The sequence below is a fragment of the Macaca nemestrina genome, chromosome 5 (genome assembly GCF_043159975.1).
Source record: "Macaca nemestrina isolate mMacNem1 chromosome 5, mMacNem.hap1, whole genome shotgun sequence".
In the NCBI taxonomy this organism is placed as follows: Eukaryota; Metazoa; Chordata; class Mammalia; order Primates; family Cercopithecidae; genus Macaca; species Macaca nemestrina.
The window spans coordinates 127,214,377-127,237,413 of NC_092129.1; the positions used below are offsets into that span (position 1 = coordinate 127,214,377).

A 23,037-nucleotide genomic window follows, 5' to 3' on the forward strand; every position below is an offset into this window, starting at 1 on the left:
GGCTGGGTCTCCGGAAGACCCTAGGTACCCCACACGAGACTATTCTTAATGACTATGTCATTTTAGCTGCAAACCACTGAACCCACTGTGAAGAGTATTAGGGTGTGACAATACACGTAAGTGTGCATGTGAAAGTAGGGTGGGGAAGGTAGGCCGGTGGTCTGCTCGAAGGCTATTTTTCAAACCCTCTCTTCCACTAAAAATGTCTCCAATTCTAATATCCTAAGAACTTGTTTAGAATTTTCCGTTTGGATAAATCTAGTCCTTAGAGCTTTAATAATTTTTGTGCCATGAGACTTAAACACGCAGTTCCATTTCAGCGCTTAACTGCAGCACCAACTTACTGACAGCTTACTCTCATTTAGGAACGTACCTCTGAGAGTACCTCTGACATCTAACCTAATTAAGGCTCTCTTTTCCTTTTTATTAAACTGTTGGATATGTTTTAACCTTGCCTGTTGCCTCAAAAACATTTTTAAATAGAGCTTATTGTTATAAAGCATAAACTCCGTGAGCTCAACGGTGGGCAAATCTACACTTGAGCACCCAAGGCTGCAGCTGAGAATGAACGAACTCATCAACACAAACACTCATGCCCCTTCCTTTTATTTTAGACCCCTTTTCTGATCTGAGACAGGTGAGAAGTAGGTGGGCATGTGAAGATACAGTCAGCCCTGGGCGCTCAGTGTAGTGCAGAAAATGAGCCAACCCTGAACATCCTCTGGCTCAGCTCCTTTCTCTCCTGTTCAGGAGTCCGGTATTTCTGTCGATTCCCGCAGGTGCCCCGCGCACCCGCTGCCCCGGGAGCGGCCACCTGCCACGCCCTGCTACCCGCCCTCTAGGCGCCGCCGCAGTGCGCGGAACAGCGCTGGTCCTCACAGCCCGTGCACAGGAGGTGCGCGCTCCCGAGCTGGCGTAGTTTCCCAGCGCGGTGCCAGCCCCTCATCCTCCTCCAGTCTCACTCCTCTCCCGACTGCCGCCCCAGGCTCCGCCATGGGGAATGTGCCATCCGCGGTGAAGCACTGCCTCAGCTACCAACAGCTTCTCCGGGAGCATCTCTGGATCGGGGATTCAGTGGCAGGGGCGCTCGACCCCGCGCAGGTACCACCTCGCGGCCCAGGGTGTCCCTACCCTCATGCGCACTGACAGCCAGCCTCTCTCCCTGCATCCTCTTGGTGCTCTCCTCCCTTTATGTCACCTCCTCACCCCAGGACCCTTTCCGCAGCAGTTCTGTCGTGTTAGGCCGCACCCCTTAAACGGTTTCCCATTATCTCTCTTCGGTGAATATATCGACCCGCCTCTACAGATCAGACCCAGCAAAATCCCTGCCTGTGACCATTTGCTGGTCGCCTAAAGGAAAGAATTCCTTCTCTGTGTTTTCCTGGAAAGGGATGCATTACGTAATACAATTTGTATTCACAGGTATTCCTTCAAGGGTACTGCCCTTATTCTCAGTACTCCTTGTACTGTGTAACAAAGAGGACAAATTTGTCACAATGTGAGGCAGAAAAGGAATGAAACCGGTAGAAGGTTAAGAAGACACAGTAGGTTGAAATAGTCCATCAAGAGCATTAATTATCCCGAATGTATCTGTGCTTCAACAAACTTGAAAGAAAGCATAAATAACAGCACTTTCAGACTAAAATTTATTCCCACGTTGTTCCTGAAAGGCCATGTTAAGACAATAGGCAACTTAATATTATTCATATACTTATGATTTAATGCACTCTCAACCAGTGTCAGATAAATAAAGAAAAGGTGTATAAAGAAATTAACTTTTTCCTTAAAAAAGCTGAAAATCTAAAGTTCCACAAAATATTAAATAACTGATAATCGTTATGAAAATGTTGAAACATGGAATAAAGGAGGGGCAGTGTGGGGACTTCTTGTTGAATTACAGGTGCTGGATGCAAGATTATTTCTGATTTGACTAGTGAACAAAATAAATTCTGTTATTGTAATATTTTAGTCAGTAAGCATAATTGTACCATGTGGATTTAAACCAACTATTCTAATGTAAGATACTCATTTTCTATTATGTATTCTCAGTTTGGTGTATCATATGTGAAATTGCAATCTTATCTCTACAAATTGGAATTCAGTCTTTAGAAGATATTTTATTTCTCGTTACTTAAAAGATGGCCATGGTCATCTAACTCAAAACCTGTTGATGACAGTGGTAGAGGTGAAAGTTATCCTTTGTCTTCCCCCATATTAACATGTCTATTTAATTTTCCTACATTCTATTTTGACCTTCCTGATGTAATTTTATCTTCATGTTCTTGACTTTTTAAATTCAGTCTGTTATTTAATCAGGAACCATTAACTTACATTTCCTAAGTCTGAGACTTTATATGACTTTTCTCTTTGAGTGAATATTTTATTTTTCTCTCCCTCTTTATTTTCTGATTTACACGTTTTGTGGGTTTTATGGACAATGATAGAAGATTGGCTGCAGGTAAGGATGTCTCTTTTGCCCTATTAAGATATGGAAGCAGATTAAATGAAAATGACTAGGATTCCCGAGAAATAAAATTTTGGAACATTCATCAGCTTAATGACTTTTTTGGCCCTTTCTGAAGAAATATTAGCCTTCTCTATATATTACCTTTTTAGTCACCAACTGCTTTGCCTAGAAAACTCTCATTTGTCTCTCAAGTACAGATTTAAAAATATATCTATTTTTGGTTCAGCTGTTTGCTCCCTCCAGAGTTATGCTTCTTTTTGTGTTATCAGGAATTTTTAAAAATAATTCTGTTTTAGTTCCAATACTGTTGAATTGTAATTTTTTCTATCTCATCCTATTTGAACTCACAGCAGCACTGACATCTGACACTTGACTTTTTGAAATTTATCTTCCTAGATTTCTGTTCTAATAAACCTTCACTGCTTTCAGCCCTATGTCTCTGGATTCTCGGTCTCCTTGGCAGGCTCGGTGGCTTCTATCCACTGGGTAAATATCCAGATGCCCCATCACTATTTACACTCTTCCTAGTGTGAGTGTGAGCGACAATCTACACTCACAGATTTGGTTGCTGTTTGTGTACCATTTGTTTTCTAGACTTACATTCCTGTGTTTCTCTTGAATTCCAGTCCAGATGTTCAGCTGCTCATTTGACATCATCGCTTGAGTATCTCAAAAGCAACTCAAACTCAAAATTTTCAAAATTTTATTAATGTTCTACTCCTTCCAACACTGGACTTTCTCCAATATTTCCTATTGCAGGGAATGCCATTATAATTCATTCAGTTCTATGAGCCATACACCAGAAACTATCTTCTTTCATTTCCCTCACACCCAAATTATCACTGAGTCCTGCAATTTTACTGACTGAATTTCTTTCAAATATATTTTTCTAACTTCACTGCACCAATCAATTTTAAAATGGCATTATCTCTCATATGTATGACTGAACTGTTGCAGTAGTCTTCTTACTTTCCAGGAATCCCTCTTCAATCCATTGTCTATATAGTTAGTTGGAAAATGTTCCCTATTTCAAGTAAAATAATACTATTTCCATGTTTCAAAACCATCTATGAATTTCCATTGCTTTTAAGAATGGACACCAAAACTTTTAATGGGTTTTCTAAACCTCAAATGATCTTTTCATTGCATCTCTCAGTAACATCATCTTAAATTATTCTTTTTTATTCTTGCCACTTTAGCCACAGTGGCCTTGAGTTCTCTAATAAATTGTGTTCTCTCTGGAACCATAGTGTTTGCTTACTTTCCTCTCTGCTAGGAATATTATTTTCAACAAATTAACTTCTAATTAATCTTCTGCCCTCAACTTGCATGTTACCTTCTCATGAAATCTCTCCCAGACTCTCAATGCCAGCAGCTTTTGTTAGACTTCTATTGCATAGTAACCTATTTATTATAGATAATATACATTATATATTTATTTTCATGATTACTTGATATTTAATTACTTTGTAGATATTAAGCACAGTAAAAGTAAGGAAGCAATTCACCACAGGATTCTCAACACTTATCAGAATGTCTGGCTAATTTTTGATGGCCAGTGATGCTTGTCGAATGAACAAATGAATTCGTGTTTTCCCTTATAGGCCATAAGCATCACCAACCTATGAAGACCATGAACTTCTTCTTAGCATTTGTTCAAGGTCCATCAAAATGATTGGCACACTGTAGCATCATGATATATATTTGCTAAGTGAATAGAAAATCAGTGAGAATGAGGACATGGTATAAATAGGGTTTGGTCTTAGCACCAATTGGTGAATATTATTACTGTTTTTCTCTTACCTTTTTGTTAGTAGTTTAATGGAGAGATGAGGTAAAAATGGTTTCTGGAGGCTGTCAAGACAGCGGAGAGCTTAACTAATTCTCTATTGTTGAATCTGGCAGAGAGAATCATGAATAAACCTAACTCCTGTGATACGAAATAATTTGCAATTAGAACAGACAGAAAATTCTGTATTTTGAAATAATTCTGTGTATGCAATAGAAGATTGAAAACCTTGATATTTTCCTGCTACCAGCTTATTCCATGGTTTTTTGTGTGCAACAGCATGGCCAGACCTTCATTTTTCAGCTTACATTTTAGAGATAGTATATACCTGATGAATTATTAGAATTAAATTAAATATTATGTGTATGCATATATAAACATATATACATTGGAAGTTTAACAATACTATCAAATGTAAAGAGAGTAAATACGAATGAAAGGCTTATTCTATCACAGGTCCACTAATTAAATTATTTGGGTCTCTGTTTTTGCTAATGAAAATGGTTTTGCAGAAAATTCCCTTAATAGACCAAGAGGTTAAAATTGCTCATTCCATAATTCAAGCTATCTCTTAGGACATGTTTTATTTTCTGTAGTTGTCTCTGTTAAAAAGAGTATAACGAAACTGGCTTAATTGGTATGTTTTAAAGTTTTGATTAAATTTAAGGTTCCTAGTGAAGCGATCCCCCTTTGATTTTCAAGTGTTCCTTAAGCAATAACTAAATCTCTTCACATATTAATGCCCTTTTGCAAAAGTAAAATTTCCAAGGACCTAAATTCTAATATAAACAATGTTTCAAACCTACTATATTTCTAAAATAAAATGGTAGATTATGTGAGATTAAATTTATAGTTATTTTACATTCGATTCTGATCCTTTATGTTACATTTGCTGTCAGCAAAAATTATGATTCAATGTAGTTATTTGGTGCTAAAGGGTCTCTGGAATTTAAATGTATATTATATTTCTGCTTAAATGCAATCAGATGATAATGTAACTCTATACTTTTAGCTTGCAACTATGTAGTTGTTAGTACATTTACTAAATATCTTAGGATGATTGAGGAGGAATTTTCAGACAGGGACCAAACTGCCATCATACTGTTTTCTATTTGTCTCATGTATTCTTTGTCTCCTTACCATTTTTTATTCTTTTCCAGCTTCTTTTGAAATCATGTTGCATTTTAATTTCTCATTTTTCTCCTGAATTGATGTGTTAGTGATATACATTTTTTTTTTTACTATACTCTTAATTGCTGTCTATAATATATCAACATACAACATGGCTTATTAAAATAATATATTAGTACTACTACAACTTACTAAAAATACAAATATGACTCTTTAACTTCATTTTCTGTCTTAGGCCTTTTATGTTTTTGTTTTCATATATTATCTATATGTTATATTTACAATACATATGTATACAGTCAATATCCATTTATATTTATGCACATATTTTCTCTTTTCTCCTTTCTTCATCTCCATTTTTTCCTCAGATTACTTCCCTTCAACCAGAAGTATTTGTTTCAATATTTTCTTTAGTAAAAAAGGTACTAATATTTATTATTTTTCAGTTTTTCTTTGTTTGAAATTACATACACACGTACACTAATGTATATATATACACATACATGTTTATAAATATAAATGAATATTTACTATAAATGTAAGTTTTATCTAAAAAATTAAAAGACATGATAGCAGTGCAAAATGCAGATTTCTCAACAGATACAGTGGAAGCCAGATACAATAAAATCAGCTATTTGTCTTATTTTTGGTCCTTTGATGATAATTTATCTTTCATTCTTTTCTCTTTGTGTTTGGTTTCTAATAGTTTGACTATGGCATGTCTACGCATACTTTCTTTTGTATTCATCTGGGTAATGATGTGCAACATTTCTTGGATCTATCAGTTGATGTTTGTTGAGTTTCACATTTTGGAAGCTTTTCAACCATTTTTGCTTCAAATGTTGTTTCTGTTTCTTGTTTCCTTTTAAATCCTCTCCAGTTAGGCCTACAATTTGAAGAATATTAGAACTTTCTCTGAGCCTTATTTATTTCTTAAATTCATTTTTTCATTCCTTCTTTTTTCTCCATATTCAATCTGAATATTTTCTTCTCATTTATATTCCATTTCACTAATTTCTTCTTCAGCTTCATTTATTTGCTGTTAATCTTATTTATTGAGTTAATTTCAGTTATTATATTTTGAGTTAAAGCATTTCTATGATTTCTAAAAGATAGGCTTTAGTTCTCTGCCACAATTCTCTATTGTATTATAAATTCTTGAATATTTATTAGAATTACTTTAGATCCCATGTCTGACAACTCCAGTACCCAGATCTCCAATTAGTCTGTTTTATGTATTTTCCTTCCTGGTATACCTACAAAATTTAAATAATATGTTAGACACCTGGTATGAAAATAATTATAGACATAATTTGAGACTCTGAATAATACTGTCCCCAGGTGGGACTTCTCTTTGGCGTTGTCAAACAATAAGCGTAGAGATAACTTATTTTAAGCTAATCAAGTGCTTACCTGATAGGAGGTTTAGCCTACTTTACTTGTGAGGGCTTGACTTTTTTCTCTTCCTCCTTACTTTTTGTATTCTGCAGTCATTCAGGGGTCCTAACTAAAACCTAAAATGTTTACCAGGGTTGCTTCTCCTTGCTGAGACCTGAATTCAAACTATTTCCACTCTAGCCTTGCAAGGCTCCTGGAGAATCTAATGCTCTCAGCTTCTCAGTGGCTCAAACAGAATTGGCAAATGCTTCCAAAAGAAAAGTTATGCTGACTGTTGGGCTCACCATTTTATTTTTTTCTCCTGCATAGTATATTGGTTGCTGAAATACTCATTAACCAAATTTCTGAGACTATTAAATGATTGTTTTTCATTAATATTTTATCCAACTAATATAGTTGTTGTCAGTGAGAGGCTTGTTGTGAACAAGCTAGTCAGCCATTATTGAAAGATTATATAATAAGGAAATTAAATTTAAAAATACCAGTTGTGCAATTTAGTTTAATTTGTAAAAATATATTCATTTACCATACCACTTGAACTTGTTATATTCCAAGTAGCATACATGCTATTTAGATTACCAATTTGAATTCCAGAGAAAGAATAAAAAGATTATCTGCCTCATGAAAAATATTGTATGGAAAAAATGACTGTTCCAAATGGTTTTTAGTATGATGAACAAGTTATAAAGGTAATGAATACATATTTTAAATAATGTTAAAAGTAATATTATGCCCAATTTTAGTATCTGCTCTTTGAAGAACAATGTACTACTTACTCCCTCTTTATGTGTAATGTACTTTAATAAAATTTTGATAGTTTAATAAAATAGTTTAATAAAATTTGTTAAAGTAGTTCCTTTATAATATTTTATCTCTGTTGACATACATGTATATTAAATCTTTTCATTTTATTAGCATAAAGTTGGTAAAAGTATTTTCTTGTTATTATTTACCTTTCTTTTGAATCTTTTGCATTGTCTCTTTCTGATTTGGGTACATTCTCTTTCTCTTTCTCCCTCTATAAGTCTTCCTACAGTTTATCACTTTACTCAGAAGCATCTTGTAGGCTTGTTTATCCTCTTGACTGTTTGTATATGTTTGTATCTGTTTATGCATATGGATGATGTGCTAGCAACTGATTTCTTTTTTTTTTAATTATTCTCTACTTTTTTTAGACTAATATTTTAATTTTCTTTAAACATTTAGCTCACTTGATTTTAGTCTTTTTAAAAAATAAGTGCTTTAAGACTATACATATCCATTTCTCTATTGTTTTGCTTTAAATGTATGTCTTATAAGCTGCTTATATGATTACTCTCTAGCTTTAATTAGATGAATTTAATTTTAATCATGTTTGATCTGACTATTATGTTTATCCTACTTTCTGCCATATCTATCAGGCTCACTCACTATTTTACATTTCCTATTTTTAAGGTTGTTTATGCCTTTTCAGCTTTCTTATTTTACAGTTAAATCAATACTATTTTTTAGAGCAAAATATATATTTTAAAGAATGAATTCACTTATCTTGAGAAAAAGATTGTTTCATTATTACACCATGATTCTTCAAATAACATGTACCAGGCGTATTACCATGATTCTTTTTGTTGATGTAAAGCTTCTAATAGTTGAGGTGAAGGCAGGGAGTTCCAAAGACTTGTAATTTTTACTTGAGGTTAAAGATTGAATCATGAGCACAATAAAGTTAGAAAGTTAAAAGGATAGGTATTTGATATGGTTTGGCTGTGTCCCCTACCCAAATCTCATCTTGAGTTGTAGCTCCCATAATTCCCACATGTTGTGGGAGGGACTTGGTGGGAGATAATTGAATCATGAGGGTGTTCCTCCCATACTGTTCTCGTGGTAGTGAATAAGTCTCATGGGATCTGATGGCTTTATAATGGGTTTCCCCTTTCACTTGGCTTTCATTTTCTCTTGCCTGCCACCATGTAAGATGTCCCGTTCACCTTCCACCATGATTGTGAGGCCTCCCTAGCCACATGGAACTGTGAATCCATTAAACCTCTTTTTATTTCTAATTTAGCTAGTGTCAGATATGTCTTTATCAGCAGCATGAAAATGGACTAATGCAGTATTTGTAGTCACAGACTTAATAGGTGAGCTGCCACAAGCAATAATATGCCCCTTTTATGACCATATAGATTATGGTCAGAATGGAGTAAAAGTCTGATGAATTTCACTGAAAACCAAATATTGGATGGAAGGTCCACCAGGACATTGAATACACTGCAGAATGGTGTCAGGATTTGGGATGAAGGGAATGATGGTGAAAGAAGTTCTAATGGCCTTGATATATGAAGGATACCAATCATCAAGCAGGGATAAAGACTATATGGCCAAATCACATGGATTCCAAAAGCACGGCCTTTTAAATTAGTAAAAAGAAGTGGGAGTCTTCAAGAAGTAATAGAAATTAAAGATGCCTTCTTTAATTCTAGTCACTAAGCAAAGAACAGGAGACTAAGCAGTCTCTCCTTGAAAGGGTTACAGGAGAGGTGCCTTATCCTCGAGGGTAATTGAGACCTCATTTAAGACTAGGAGATAATAGGACTGTTCAGTAAAGAGACTGCGAATGTGGTAGAACTTTTTAAGTATGAAGCTGAGTTTACAGCTGGAAAAATAAAGAAGACTTGAATCTTACTATAACAGGAAAGTCAGAGACTGTGCAGGGTTCTACAGAAGGAGTAGACGATTCTTGGGAATAATATATTGGGAAATGAGTAAAGAAAGCTGGACTGTAAAATAAGGTGACTTATCAAGTGAGTAAATCTTGGTAGTCTTGAGGTAGCTGTGAGTCTTTTTGGGTATCTCATCCTCGGCCAAGTCCTGGGTTTACTGCATTTTAAGAGAGTCCTTATCTCTGAAACACAAAGAATCTAGCTTTTAAAGCCACCTTTAATTTGACTTGACTTACATGCACTTTTGAAGGAAAGCTTAAGGCTGTTCACATTTTGATTCCTGAAGGGAAATGGCTGGCTAGTGCATGCTGAGAACAAGGCCAGAATCCCAGGGCAATATGTCTTGGTCTCTGTGTGTTCCTTGGTGTTTCATAAGAGATATACCCAGTTTATACCCTCCTTATTCTTTATTTTTAATCAATAAAGATTATTTAGTATGAGTTATTTAGTATGAGTCGCTTATTATAAGGATTTTTGTAGCTATACAGCTACCACTACTGAATGCTCAATATGAACCTGGCACTACCTGTTTACATCCAATAACTCATTTAATCCTTACAATAATCCTTTTTACAGATTTAGTAACTGTGGTTCAGAAAGGTTAAAAAAAAAATGTGCCTATGATCAACAGCTAATAAACTGCAGAGCTAGGATTTAACCTCAGGCAGTTCTAATTCTAAAGCCTGCAATTTTTACCGTGATACCAGTGCTTCCTAAACTTTTCTTGTGATAACAGTCACCTAAAGTGTTTATTAAATATAGAGGAAATTTTGATTCAGTAGCTCTGAGTTGGAGCCCAATTATCTTTACTTCTACTTAACCCAATTTTAGTAAACACTGTGTTGGATGGTGCTGCTATTCCTCTACCCCTATATCTGCTGTCAAGGGTCATGTTTCCTCTAATCTGTCTTTCCAGAGCTCCTGGCTCCTACCCATGAAAAAAGACTGCTATGAGTTTTGACTTCCCTTCTATCCTTTTTGAGGTTGAGACTAGAGTTCTGCCTGGAATAGAATTGCATTGGATACAAAAGGAAAAACAACTTGGTTTCCAATAAATTTCCTGTTCCCTTCAATCTTCAATACGTTCTGTCCTTGGATTTCTGTTGGCTCCTGTATTCCTTGCTTTCTCAGATTCCAGCTGGCTTTCACATCCTTCCCTCCCCCTACTCTATGTTCTTGTTTTTTTCATTAGCTGTGAGCTCCTCCAAGTCTTCTGGCTTTCTTTATGCTTATTCACTCTGTGCTGTAACTTTCCCTGACCCTTTCTTCTTTCCGTGTCTATCCCCTTCCAAGTTTAGCTTTGTGTGTTTGTGTGTGTGTGTGTGTGTTTCATTTTACTTTCCCTAATCAAGGGGCTAGACTGTGTAAACCCATAACTTCATGGGTCACTCTCATACGACCCATGTTTTTTTAAAAGATACAAAGCAAAATTGTATATTGGAGGCTATCATTTTTATAGAAATTCATATTTGAAAGGGATTGTCCAGCCTGCTTAAAGCCCTAATAATGCAAACAAAGTTTAGAATCCCAGTTTCCTACCACTGTTCTGACTGCGTATTGTTAGTCTACGTAGGAGTTGCAAATTAGCAGCCTAGGTGAGCCCAGTATAAGCCCTGAAATATTTTGTTTGTTTGAAACTGCAGTTAAAATATAAGTAAACTTGAATGCCTTTAAACAGAATTTGTACTATTTATTAATATACTTACCTTCCTCAGGCATCAAGATTATCTTCCTGTGCTTACAGATGTTTGATTTTATTATCGTTCGTGAACAATTACATAGGGATATTTAAATGAGACCATTTCTGAACTTTGGATTATTTTTCAACAGGGTGGAGACTAATCATTCATTATCATTTAGCAAGCAGGAAATTATCTTTAAATTGCTAGAAGGTTGCCAGCTTCCCTTTTGGACAATCTTCCTTTTCCTAAGTGATCACAATTTAGTCCTAAATGAAAACTCAGGTGTCCTTAATTTCACCTCTCAGCTGTAGCCATATTTACAAGCCAATTTTTACATTTTTTCTTATAGAAAATAATACCGATTAGTGAATCTTGTTCCCAAAACATTCATTCCAAAATCAGACCATAAAAAGAATTTTATGTGAAGATGATTTTTAGAATTATTTAGATTCATGGGGGTTTATATTTTTAAAATGTTTCTTCCACCATGTAGTTTATATGACTGCCAAGTAATAATAAGAATAGAAAAACTCTCTGAAAAATAAATAAATAAACAAACAAACAAACAAAAGCTATGGTTTCTAAACGATAATGAAGGGACCAGAGCTGTGAGTTCCAAAACATTTTAGTATAGGGAACTGAGGTTTATTTCCCTGGTTGAGAGAGAAGAGCTGGGTTCTGGCACTTCAATGCTAGCAGGACTGTAAGTATCACTGTGGAAGAGGAGGGGCAAAGTGTTATGAGAAAGAGGACCCCTGGAGTTTCTATCTCAAGGGCATGGCGCAGGCCACATTTTCATTCTTCATTGCTGTGTTCCTTTGAAAGCTAATTTTTCCATTCTGCTGTTTATTTACATCACGTTTATTTTTTTCCTTGCAATTGTTTCTTGCAATTCAAAAACACAAGCCTATAAACTTGTTTTAATTCAGCTTAATTCAATTAGTGATAGCAATAGTAATCTTTGTGGTGAAGGTGGATGTGAGGGTCAGGTGGGATTCAGATAGAAGACATTTCTATTCAGAGCAAGATGGTTGATGATTTTGGTGGAATTAACAGAGCAAAATCATGTGAGTTATTCATTTAGTTGTGTGTGTGTGTGTGTTTATGTGTATAGAATACGTATAAATCTGTAACTATTATCTGTATTCATCCATCTATCTAATCTATCACTTTACAAAAAATAATTTTAAGACCCCACAATCTTTTTCTTTTTTTTTTTTTTGAGACGGAGTCTCGCTCTGTCGCCCAGGCTGGAGTGCAGTGGCCCGATCTCAGCTCACTACAAGCTCCGCCTCCTGGGTTTACGCCATTCTCCTGCCTCAGCCTCCCGAGTAGCTGGGACTACAGGTGCCCGCCACCTCGCCCGGCTAGTTTTTGTATTTTTTAGTAGAGACGGGGTTTCACCGTGTAGGCCAGGATGGTCTGGATCTCCTGACCTCGTGATCTGCCCGTCTCGGCCTCCCAAAGTGCTGGGATTACAGGCTTGAGTCACCGCGCCCGGCCTACCCTACAATCTTATAAATTGTTTTATATCTTTTCTTTCAAATTTGATGAGCTTGGAGGTTCACTCATTTTTTAAAAGTATTGAGACTGTATTTCTTTTGTATCCTTCACCTCTCCCAGGGTCCAACCTCAGTACTTTCATAGTACTTAGGACACCCGTCCTTGTTTTCTTCATAGTCCCTTTACAATATAGTTGAATAGAATGAAATATCTCTTTATTAAACGTATAATATTTGCACTGCTATGTTGAGGTCTGTTTAAGGGGTGTGGCTATATTTTATTTAGTTTTCTGTTATCCCAAGGACATAAACACTTAGGTCTTCATTAAATGTTTATGGAAGTAAATATAGCCAACATTTCTGGTATTAAACTTCAGGTGATTTTAGCCAAATTAACTGCCTTTCTGATTGGCAAAATATGCATTTAATTACATCAAATATATCTTTGAGTAGTAAAATTAGTAGCTTTAGTTCTTATTTATGATTTTTCATATTAGACTATAATGCCTACTTTTAAATACTGGTGGCATTTTTAGAAAATTTAAAAGCCTATTTGTTTCTTTTCTTGGCTACTGTTGTAAAGATCGGAGAAATTAGATTCCAACTTTTCATTTCTTTTCTGTATCTGTGTTTCTATTAATTCACACAGTGCACAATATGCATGTTCACATGACTCGTTTACAGGAGAAGGAGTAGAAACATTGAAGGGTATAATGATCCCCTCAGGGTTAAGCAGCTTCTCTGTTGCAATGTCTAAGCTATGGTCTCCAGTTTAGGATTCAGTGTTCGGGCTCCTTTTTCCACCAATAGTAAGCGCCTCAAATGTCACCTTATGCTTGTAACTTTCCAAGTCACGCTTCCTTGATTTTGTGAAGTAGAGAAATGCAGATGGCAGAAAACTTCAACTACATAAAAACGCCTTTAACACAAGTTTTATTCTATGAAATCAGCATTTCATAAAGTCTTTTTGGTGAACTTTATTAAGAAGCAAGAGGGTCTAGGAAGCTTGGCAAACAATGAAGCAGGAAGCCCCAAAGAGAACACGTCTGTCAGACATTTTTCCTTCTGAGTTTTCCTTCCAAATGTTTTTGGATCTTGAAGAAAGTGGAGTGGCTCTCTGCCACCACTTTCATACATCTGTAACCCACTGGGTGTACAGAGTCTGGCATTCACTTTTTAAATTCTTTACTCAATCTCGTATTTATTTCACTGTGAAATAGAAGCTGAGCAGAGGTAAATGTTGAAGTCAAAATATGAATCTTATTTTTGTTAGACACAATTTCTACTTTTGAGAATTTTGATGTAAGGGCTGATAACTCCTCAATTTTTAAAATGATAGGAGACAGTTCAAACCTTGCATTTTACAGAAAACTGTGGGCCTGGTCAAATGTTAAAGCTGAGAGTAATTTGGAACTCTGCTTGCCTAAGTTTTAGGACTGTGTCTAAAAGACATTTTCAAGACCTGTGGAGAAACAGATGTAGTTATTCAAGGTTTCACTCATGAATGTCTGCTATCACTTAGCCCCCATTCCCTTATGACAATATTTTAATATTTAATTTAATATAATTCTGCTAAATGTATGTTCTAGAAAATACTGAAAGGAAAACTTGAACTAAGAAAGATGGAACATAAAGCTTGCATACTCATTTCTAGAGAGCTGGATGCCTTAAATCTACTTGCTCTTTGAAGAAAGTGTAAAGATGTTGACCTTTTGTTGGGAAAGATATAGTGATAATATATTAAATAAAATGTCAATCATTTGTCTTAATTAAAAAGTGTTATATAAGGGCAGTAGTATTATTTTAACATACTTGCTCTCAATTTGCAACTTACATCATATGGGACAAATGAAATAATAGATGACATACAAAATACTATATTAACCATTAATAGGGTATTATTAATAGGAATCTGGAAAATTATCTGATTAGAATAATACTAACTCCTCTTTATCAAATAGCAAAATAATTTCAGTCTATAAAATTTCCTTACAAAATTCATAAGTCATTTTAAATTTCTAGTAAGAAAATAAACCACAGTGGTTGATTTCAACTTCCCCTCAAGGGAATAGTTAACAAATAGGTTATAAGTGAACTAAGCCTCTAATGTAGTTTAGATATTTCCTTCTTTTAGATGAGGAACCCAAATTTCCTGAGATTGTAGGACGAAAAGGATCAAAGTTTGAAAGATGATTTTTGTAAGATAATGTAGTTTAGATATATTCCAAGTTGTTACTAATAGGAGAATAGTTGACTCAAAGTCATCAAAAAAAGATCAAATTTATGTAAAATGTATTACTGCATTTATACCAAATATTGTGTAATGTAAACTTCATATACATAATGAAAATTCCTGGATAACTTCTGTTGGGAAAATATATTTACTAGTTATCAACTAAGCATTTGAATATTTTCCAAGTGTTTATAAATTTTAGTTGTTATAATTTTCATAAGAGCAAACATTTATTGCTTATAGACTTGTTCTTGCTTATATATCACCATGTGTGTGCATATACACATATCCACTGAAATTGACACCATCCATATCCAAATACGTTTGTGAGTATATGAATGTGTCTTTATGTATGTAGGTTTATGTATATGAATATATATATTTATATATGGACATATTTACTATTGTTGGGTAAATGGTAGTATAGCAAAGCATTTTTTTTCTTGGAGTTAGAGCTCTCAAGGGGAAGTAATGAGTTGGTCAAAGATAAATTAGGAACTGCAGCAATTAAGGACATTTGTGTATGAGATTGGTGTAATGGGAACTGAGAGGAACCACTGAAAATTAGGTAAGTATGAGAAAGCACTGATAGGGTAGATTCTCCACTATCAGCTATAAAATTGATTTAAACAATTCTTCTGTCAGTATAATGCAGCTAATATAAAAATTTAGATTCCAATTTTTATGTTACTATCTATTCTAAATCCATAGTTTGGGGAGCACTTTCTATTTTCTTCTTTCATTTCATTTCATACCACTCCCATTTTTGAGTGAAAATGATTATCTTTCTTCACTCAGACCATTCCAGGTAGATCTTCTTAGCATCCAGTAAACTAAATGATGGAAAAAATTATAAACTATAACACAAATATTCTCAAATAAGTCTATAAAGGGCCTTATGATCTATATAGCAAATAGCTGGGAATTAGCAGCTTCGGTTTCTTTTCTCAGTTTTACTTGTAGGGCCCTTATTTCCTTCTTTTAGATAAGGAATCTGAATTTCCTGAGATTGTAGGACAAAAAGGATCAAAATTTTAAAGATGATTTTTTTGTACGATAATGTAGTTTAGATATATTCCAAGTTGTTATTAATTTGAGAATATTCTGGGAATAAATAATTTTGATAAACATTACATACTATTTGTTTATAATATATAGTATGCAGGGGTATTTTAGTGAATTGACTAAATAATGCTGCTGAAATGAACTATTAATATACAGAATAAAATTAAACATAATTGAACAACCTGATGAATTGTGTTAGAGATTAGTTTTCCAAATAGAGACTTAGTTCACTTATAACCTGTTTGTTAACTCTTCCTTTGAGGGGAAATTGACATCAACCACTGTGGTTTATTTTTTACTAGAAATTGAAAAGCAGAACATTGATTTATTGTCTAAGATGGCTGATAAAGTTTGCATCCAAGTTTAGCAGAAGTGTGCAAATTTTTTTTCTTTGTTTTGGTGTTTCAGTCTGCAGATGTTAGCTGTTTTTGTGAGGAAATAATGGTGTTAGCTATGAGTTTTCTTGGAAAGAAAGAGCTTAAAAGCTTTGGTGTGCTGGAATCACAGTCTGCACAGCCAAATGAACATGGATGGAATGTTAGGTGAAGCCCTTGGGGAGTCATTCAACAGCAGCATCTGGAAGGAAACAATAAGTGACTGGAAGGTTTACTTTTCAGGCAAATGATTAAGAGGCGATTAAATGAAGGTGTTAGGATGTGAGGGAGGGAAGGAAGCACTGAAGGTGTATACATAAAATGGAACAGAGGGATTATGGAAAAGACTTAACAGAATGAACTATAGATCACGGCTGAACTTAAAAAGGAATTGGAATTTGGACAGAAGAGCTTATAGGTATCACATGAAACAGAACATGAGATTCACATAATACGGAATATACTGGGACGTATTTTTCTGGAATAGTAAAGGACAGTGATGATGTTGAGTTATTCAGAGCCACTGTGCATCATTTCCTAGAGTTGGAAAGACATCCTGCCATTACACCTTTATAGTTTTACTCTAGTTATATTGGCCCGACTTTAAAGTCCTGAGAAAGCACTGGCCTTTGGAAATGGAAATCCAAGGCTTTGATCAAGTGAGTGGTTTTGCTGTAGAAGTTTGATAACTTACTTATACTGCAGCAGTGTTGATTTAAGTTACTTTGAACAAAAATTTTGTTTTACTCTTCTTGTGAACAATCATGTCTTCCAACTCATTTATCTTGCCGGATGACACTTTCCACTCTCAATTGTGAATGAACGAATGAATTAGTGAATACAGGAATGAATGAATGAATATATAAACAAAGCTCTATGTTTAGATGATATAAGAAGTAGTTTATTTTTTTCCTTAAAGGTTCATGTTTATTTTAAAAACAAAATGAAGTTTAACTCTGAATCTATGCTTTTCTTCTTGATGCCAGACTTTTGAGCATCTGGAAAAGTGAGAAATTACACAGAAAGGTAAGACAGCATTATGGAAGCCAGTGTTCTTCTCCAGCCCCAGTCCTCCTCCATAATCATCCCTGAGAGATCCTTTAACTTAAATGTATGGAGATATTGCAAACACAAGATTCAATCTCTGCACATCAAAGAATCAGATTTAATTAGCCAGTATGTCTAAACTCTGTAACACACAACCCCATATTCTCTGTGGCTTATAACAATTGCAGGTGAATTTTTGCTCAAGTCCAGTGTGAATGATCTGGTCATTCCAGGACCCAGGCTCCTTCTTATGCCCCTGCTCTCTTCTAGGTCATTTCCATTTTGCTGGGAAAAGAGACCATGGGAGGAGACATCCACTTCCTACCACCTCACTCAGAAAGTAACATGACTTTGCTTCACTCCATTGTCCAGAAATCACTTGAATAGTCACACCCAGATGTGGGGGTGGTAGCAGAGTTTTACCTATTTATGTTCATAGTAGTCTCTGCCAGATAGACTTAACCTTCTGGTCAAATCTCTAGGAAGGTTCCTCTTTTTCTTGATTATAAGGAAATGTTAAGCTAATTGGGCACATTTAGAGACAAACAAATTTGGGCAAATTAAATAAAGGATTATATTTGTAGTATTTGTTCTGCACTAAAACTTAGGGGGGAAAAACTTTTTTGTGGACTTTTTGGGGGGAACAAAAAAATCTCCTTTAATTTTATTTAAATAACTCTCTGGCTTCTCCTCCTGTCCAGCTTTGCTGCTTTTCTGTCTCTTTAGACTGGCTTTCCCTTAGGGTGATTGTTTCATTAAGTGCCTCTGAGAAGTCAAAATGTGTCTGCTAAAATATGTCTTAGGGTTGGATCCATTGCTAAATGAAAGGTATGGAAATGCCTACCTTTCCATAATGGCTACCTTGGGGTGAAAATCGCATTTAGATAACCAAAATCATAGTCCTGACAGATTATGAACAAAGTTAGATGAATTGTATTGAGATTTGGAAGCAGTAGCAGTTTGGATACTTCTGGTCATGGTGGAACCATTAAGGGATAGAAAGAAAATTGTTTTAAAGAGCCAAGGAGCAGCTCTGGGGGAAGCAGGTTGAAAACGAAGTTCCTTTTTCACATGTTTGCCCAGAGCTTACCCTCTGGAAAAAAAAAGTGGAAAAGGCTCGGTCTCCAGGATGGCCCATGTATGGGATTAAGGGATTCTTGGAGCAGTGGCTCTGCTTATTTGTGATTGTTATTGGCCATCATATTCACATAGAAGGACTATGAGATCTAGAAACAGAGCCAGATACAGTGATCTTGTTCTGTCACTGTGAAAGCTATGGATTCTGAGAGAGCTGGAATGGAAGTGTAAAATCGTTAAGCCTGCATTCTTTCAGAGTAAATGCATATAGCAAATTTAAGCGGAACAATCAAGTAATATATAGTCCAAACAATGACATAATGAGAGAATATAGGGATAGGATTAATTACCCTCCAAAACCAGTTATAAACCAGGACCACCTCAAACAGAGATGTATAACCACCTTACTTTTAAAAACTGTTAGTGCATTCATTTAACAATAACCCGTAAGTATTTAATGGCCCTCACTTTAAGAAGCTTTTGTCCTCAACCTATAGTTTAAATTCAATCCTGTGTTAAATAAAATTTGACAGAAAAATTAACTTTAGTAGGGCAACCTACTAAGTTGCACATTTAAGTTATAAATTTGCATGTTAGTTTTCTATCCTTCTGGTTACACATTTCCAGTCTGTTTTAGCCTTGCTTGTCCTACCTATAAGATGTGCTTTAATCATTTTGTGGACCTTTCCTAATTCCCTTTCTCCATTTAAATGGAGCCTGCAGCATGACGGGGTTCTGTAGCTAGTTTTCAACCAAGCCTGAGTAAGGCACCAGTATTTTAGACAGACCTAAACCTAAACTTTTATCTAAGTATCCTGTTTCTCACTTGTTCAGCTTGAGGATAGAAGGTTGTGGAACAAATTAGGCACAGCCTGCAAGTACATGAAGTACTTTTAAGTACAGTATGAGTACCAGCTGTACTCTAGACAGGCAACATAATTTATTGCTAACCCCCTTCCCCCTTGTATACGGAGAACGTTTAAGCAGGGCTAGATTTAGGTTTACATAGAATGAGCAAATACACACATGACGTGATTTAAGAAGGATTAGAAATTCAGTGGCCCCAGACCACCCCTCACCAGCCTGCTCACATTCCCAACATTAGAGACACCTCTGGGGTTCAAAATATGGTGTCTCTAAAATGAAATAGGCCACCTGGAAAGGAAAGTATAATAAAGCCAGTAGTAACCTCATCAGCTGGGTACAGAGCCCTAAAGAAACAAAATACAAGTTTTAATTAGAATCGGGGCTGGGAAAGGTCAGTGTGTTAGAAAGCAAAGCCAAGTGAGGGGTCAGTGAGTGAGAAGCAATCTAGATATGGCTGAGAGCAGAGCTGGGGTTGCTGATGACAAGCACCGCCTAGGAGCACAGACGCACTGCCAGGCAACCTGAAGTGCGGTTATTTTGCGGTGCACCAGCCTGATGTTAGATGTTACAGGCAGGAAGGCAGAATAAGTTAGTGTCTGGATTAAAGGCCCATCCCCTTAAGTAGGATCATATTAAAGACAACCATATACTTTAAAGCTTAGTGGCTGAAAAAAACTACGAATAAATCTTTGTATAAGACTATGTAGTATAAATTAGTATATGTAGATGAATTCTCAGTTTGGGGATTCTTGGGAATAAAATGGAGACAGCAAAATATTGGTATCATTAGGGTGATTGAATCTATCTTTATAAAGTGTGAGAAAGCTTCTAGGAAAATATTTAATAGTATTCTGGGAGAAGGGAGGAAAGTGTTTAACTGAGAAGCAGGTTTTGAATACATTTAACAATTTATTTTACTTTTTATTACATAAATTTGGGACTATTTCCCTCTCATAAGTATTCTGACTTTCTATGCATTTTACATCAAATTTCCAGGGGAAATCAAGATGCAAGGTACGCATCTGCCTTGCTCAGCCTGGGAGTCAGGAGACTTATTTTGTCAGAGTGAAAAGTTAATGTACTCTTAGGGTCTCCCCTTGGCCTTGTACCCAACAATCGGCTGTCACCTCTCATCTAGATTATTTCTGTGAACTCCTAATTTTTACTCTCCCTGTGTTTGCCCTGGCATCTTTCAGTCTATTCTCTATAAAATCCCCGGAGTGAGCACAGTCAAATGTACGTCAGATCATATTATCCCACTGCTCCCGAGCCCACCCTCTAGTGGCTTTCCATCTGCCTGGGAACAAAAATCTTTACCCAGGCCCTCCTTACACTTCAAATACCAATTTGCTATTTCCTTACTCCTTGCTCACTCTTCCCCATCTAACACTGTTCTTCTGGTTCTTGCTAGAACAGTTAACACCCTGGGCACATTTCCCTCAATCAACTCACAGAACATTGTGCTGGCTGACCCCTTGACTAGAAGGCTGTTCCCCAGGATGTCTGTATAGCTTTGTACCCATCCCCATCGCTTACTTCATTTTATTCTTTGCTCAAAACACAATTCTTGTGTAAAATGTCAACCTATTTCTTATTCCCTTAGTTCCTCTCCTCCTTACTTGATTTCTTTGTTTTTATAACACTTAGAGTATATATTTTAATTATTATTATTTTTTTTTTGCTATTTTCTGTAAGTTTGTGAAGACAGGGACTTTTGTCTGTCCTGTTCACTGCTGTCTGCCAGGCCTCATCAAATTAATTTGATGAAATTTTTAATAGCTTATCAATAGTCACAGAACTCCATTGGGCCTTTGGTAATTGATGCTGCTAACAAATATCCCAACTTTTCTCCTTCCAGTTTAGGGAACCCCCCAAAGATCCTGCATACTGGCCTTCAGGGTCAAAAATCTTTATTATGGCCAGTAATACCAATGGAAATGTTCAACTCTACCTCATCCTGCCCAAAAGAACCCCCACAACAGAAACATATGTATTCCTTTAGACCATGGGACCTACTGATTAAAAGAGCAGTGATCCAGGCGTTCAACCTTCCTTTTGTCGACATTTCCTCACCAGACGCAGCTCCCATTCCAAGTGTTTGTGAAGGCTTCCCTTGAATAACTAATATGCAAATAATGATTCTACTTGTCTTCCCCAGAATATCAGAGCACACTATGTATAGTGAATTCTTGTTAGTTTTCAAAGCCATAATATGAATATGAACATCCTTCATTAAGTGGCTGACAAAAAGTTCATCACTTCTTTGAACTCTGATTGGATGAATTATACCCATTTATTTATTCTATAAGTGTTTACTGAGTGTGTGCTATACACCAGGCTCAGTTCTAAAGATTGGGACACAGCAGTGAACCTCACAAAATTAAGAGCCCTCAAAGGCTCTTAGTTGAAGAGAAGAGACAGGAAATAAACAAATAGATGCATATATAACATGGTAATGAAGAGTGCTAGAAGCATAATAAAGAGTAAGGGGAGTAGAGAGTGAAGTTTCCTTTTTGTTGTGGGTTTGTTGTTGTTGTTGACTTTTTGATATTATTTTATGGATTATTTTTAAGGAGCAGACCCCCTGTAGGCAGTGAGGAAGTGAGCCACAGATATATGTAGGGGAAGAACAGTCCAACAGGGGCAAATGCAAATGCTCAGGTGTTCAAGAAATGGCAAATAATTCAGTATGGCTTCAACAGAGGCAAAGGATGAGTGGGAGAAGGCATCAGAAAGGTGGTAAGACGTAAGTTCACGGGAGCCTCCAGGGCCATGGCAAAGACTTTGGATGTTTCTCTGAGGGAAATGGAAAGTTATAGAGGATATTGAACAGAGAAGTGATGTGATTTGGTTGATGTTTTCAAAGTGCTAGGAAGGCTGCTTTCTGCCTTGCAGAGGAGGTGGCAAGAGTGGAAGTAGAGAGATTGCTTATAATGTTCTTGCAGTTATCCAAGTAAGAAATAATTATTTTAAAGATAGAACATGATCTGCTGATAGATCTGATATAGGATATGAGAAGAAGAGAGGATCAAAGATGAGTTCATGTGTATTTCCAAAGAACAGGAAGTCTGTAGGAGGACAGAATGTAGAGGAATGGATTAAGGATCCGTTTTAGAACAAACCCCTTAAACCTGGGCAAGAAGGACCCCTACCCTGGCCGTGGTGCCTAACGGGGTCCTGTGTATTGGCATAGCTTCCTCAAAATGCCTAAGTCCCCCTCTACTGCTTGGATTGTTCTCAGTATATTTCATTGCCCTTGTAATTTGAATGTCCCAAATATTATGGTTTTTGAAAATTCTGATACACTTTGAGATCAAGTGTTTTCATTGCATTAACTATAGTGGCAATTAGAATCACTAGTATGCCCCAAGAATGATGAATAAATGAATAACTGGGTTGCTTAAAGGAATCGTGAAGTCTCTTTTTTTTTTTTTTTTTTTTTTTGAGACGGAGTCTCGCTCTGTCGCCCAGGCTGAAGTGCAGTGGCCGGATCTCAGCTCACTGCAAGCTCCGCCTCCCGGGTTCACGCCATTCTCCTGCCTCAGCCTCCCGAGTAGCTAGGACTACAGGCGCCCGCCACCTCGCCCGGCTAGTTTTTTTTTTTTTGTATTTTTAGTAGAGGCGGGGTTTCACCGTGTTAGCCAGGATGGTCTCGATCTCCTGACCTCGTGATCCACCCGTCTCGGCCTCCCAAAGTGCTGGGATT

At 36.2% G+C, this 23,037-nt stretch overlaps 1 protein-coding gene across 1 annotated transcript in view; it reads left to right on the forward strand.

The window, feature by feature from the left end:
- Nucleotides 1-857: 857 nt before the first annotated feature.
- Nucleotides 858-23,037, forward strand: part of LOC105479546 (3-hydroxy-3-methylglutaryl-CoA lyase like 1) — a 159,392-nt gene continuing 137,212 nt past the window's right edge. The window contains exon 1 of the mRNA XM_011737548.2: nucleotides 858-1,101. Within this exon, the coding sequence (XP_011735850.2) occupies nucleotides 994-1,101 (108 nt within the window). The 5' untranslated portion in view covers nucleotides 858-993. The remainder of the gene's footprint in view (nucleotides 1,102-23,037) is intronic.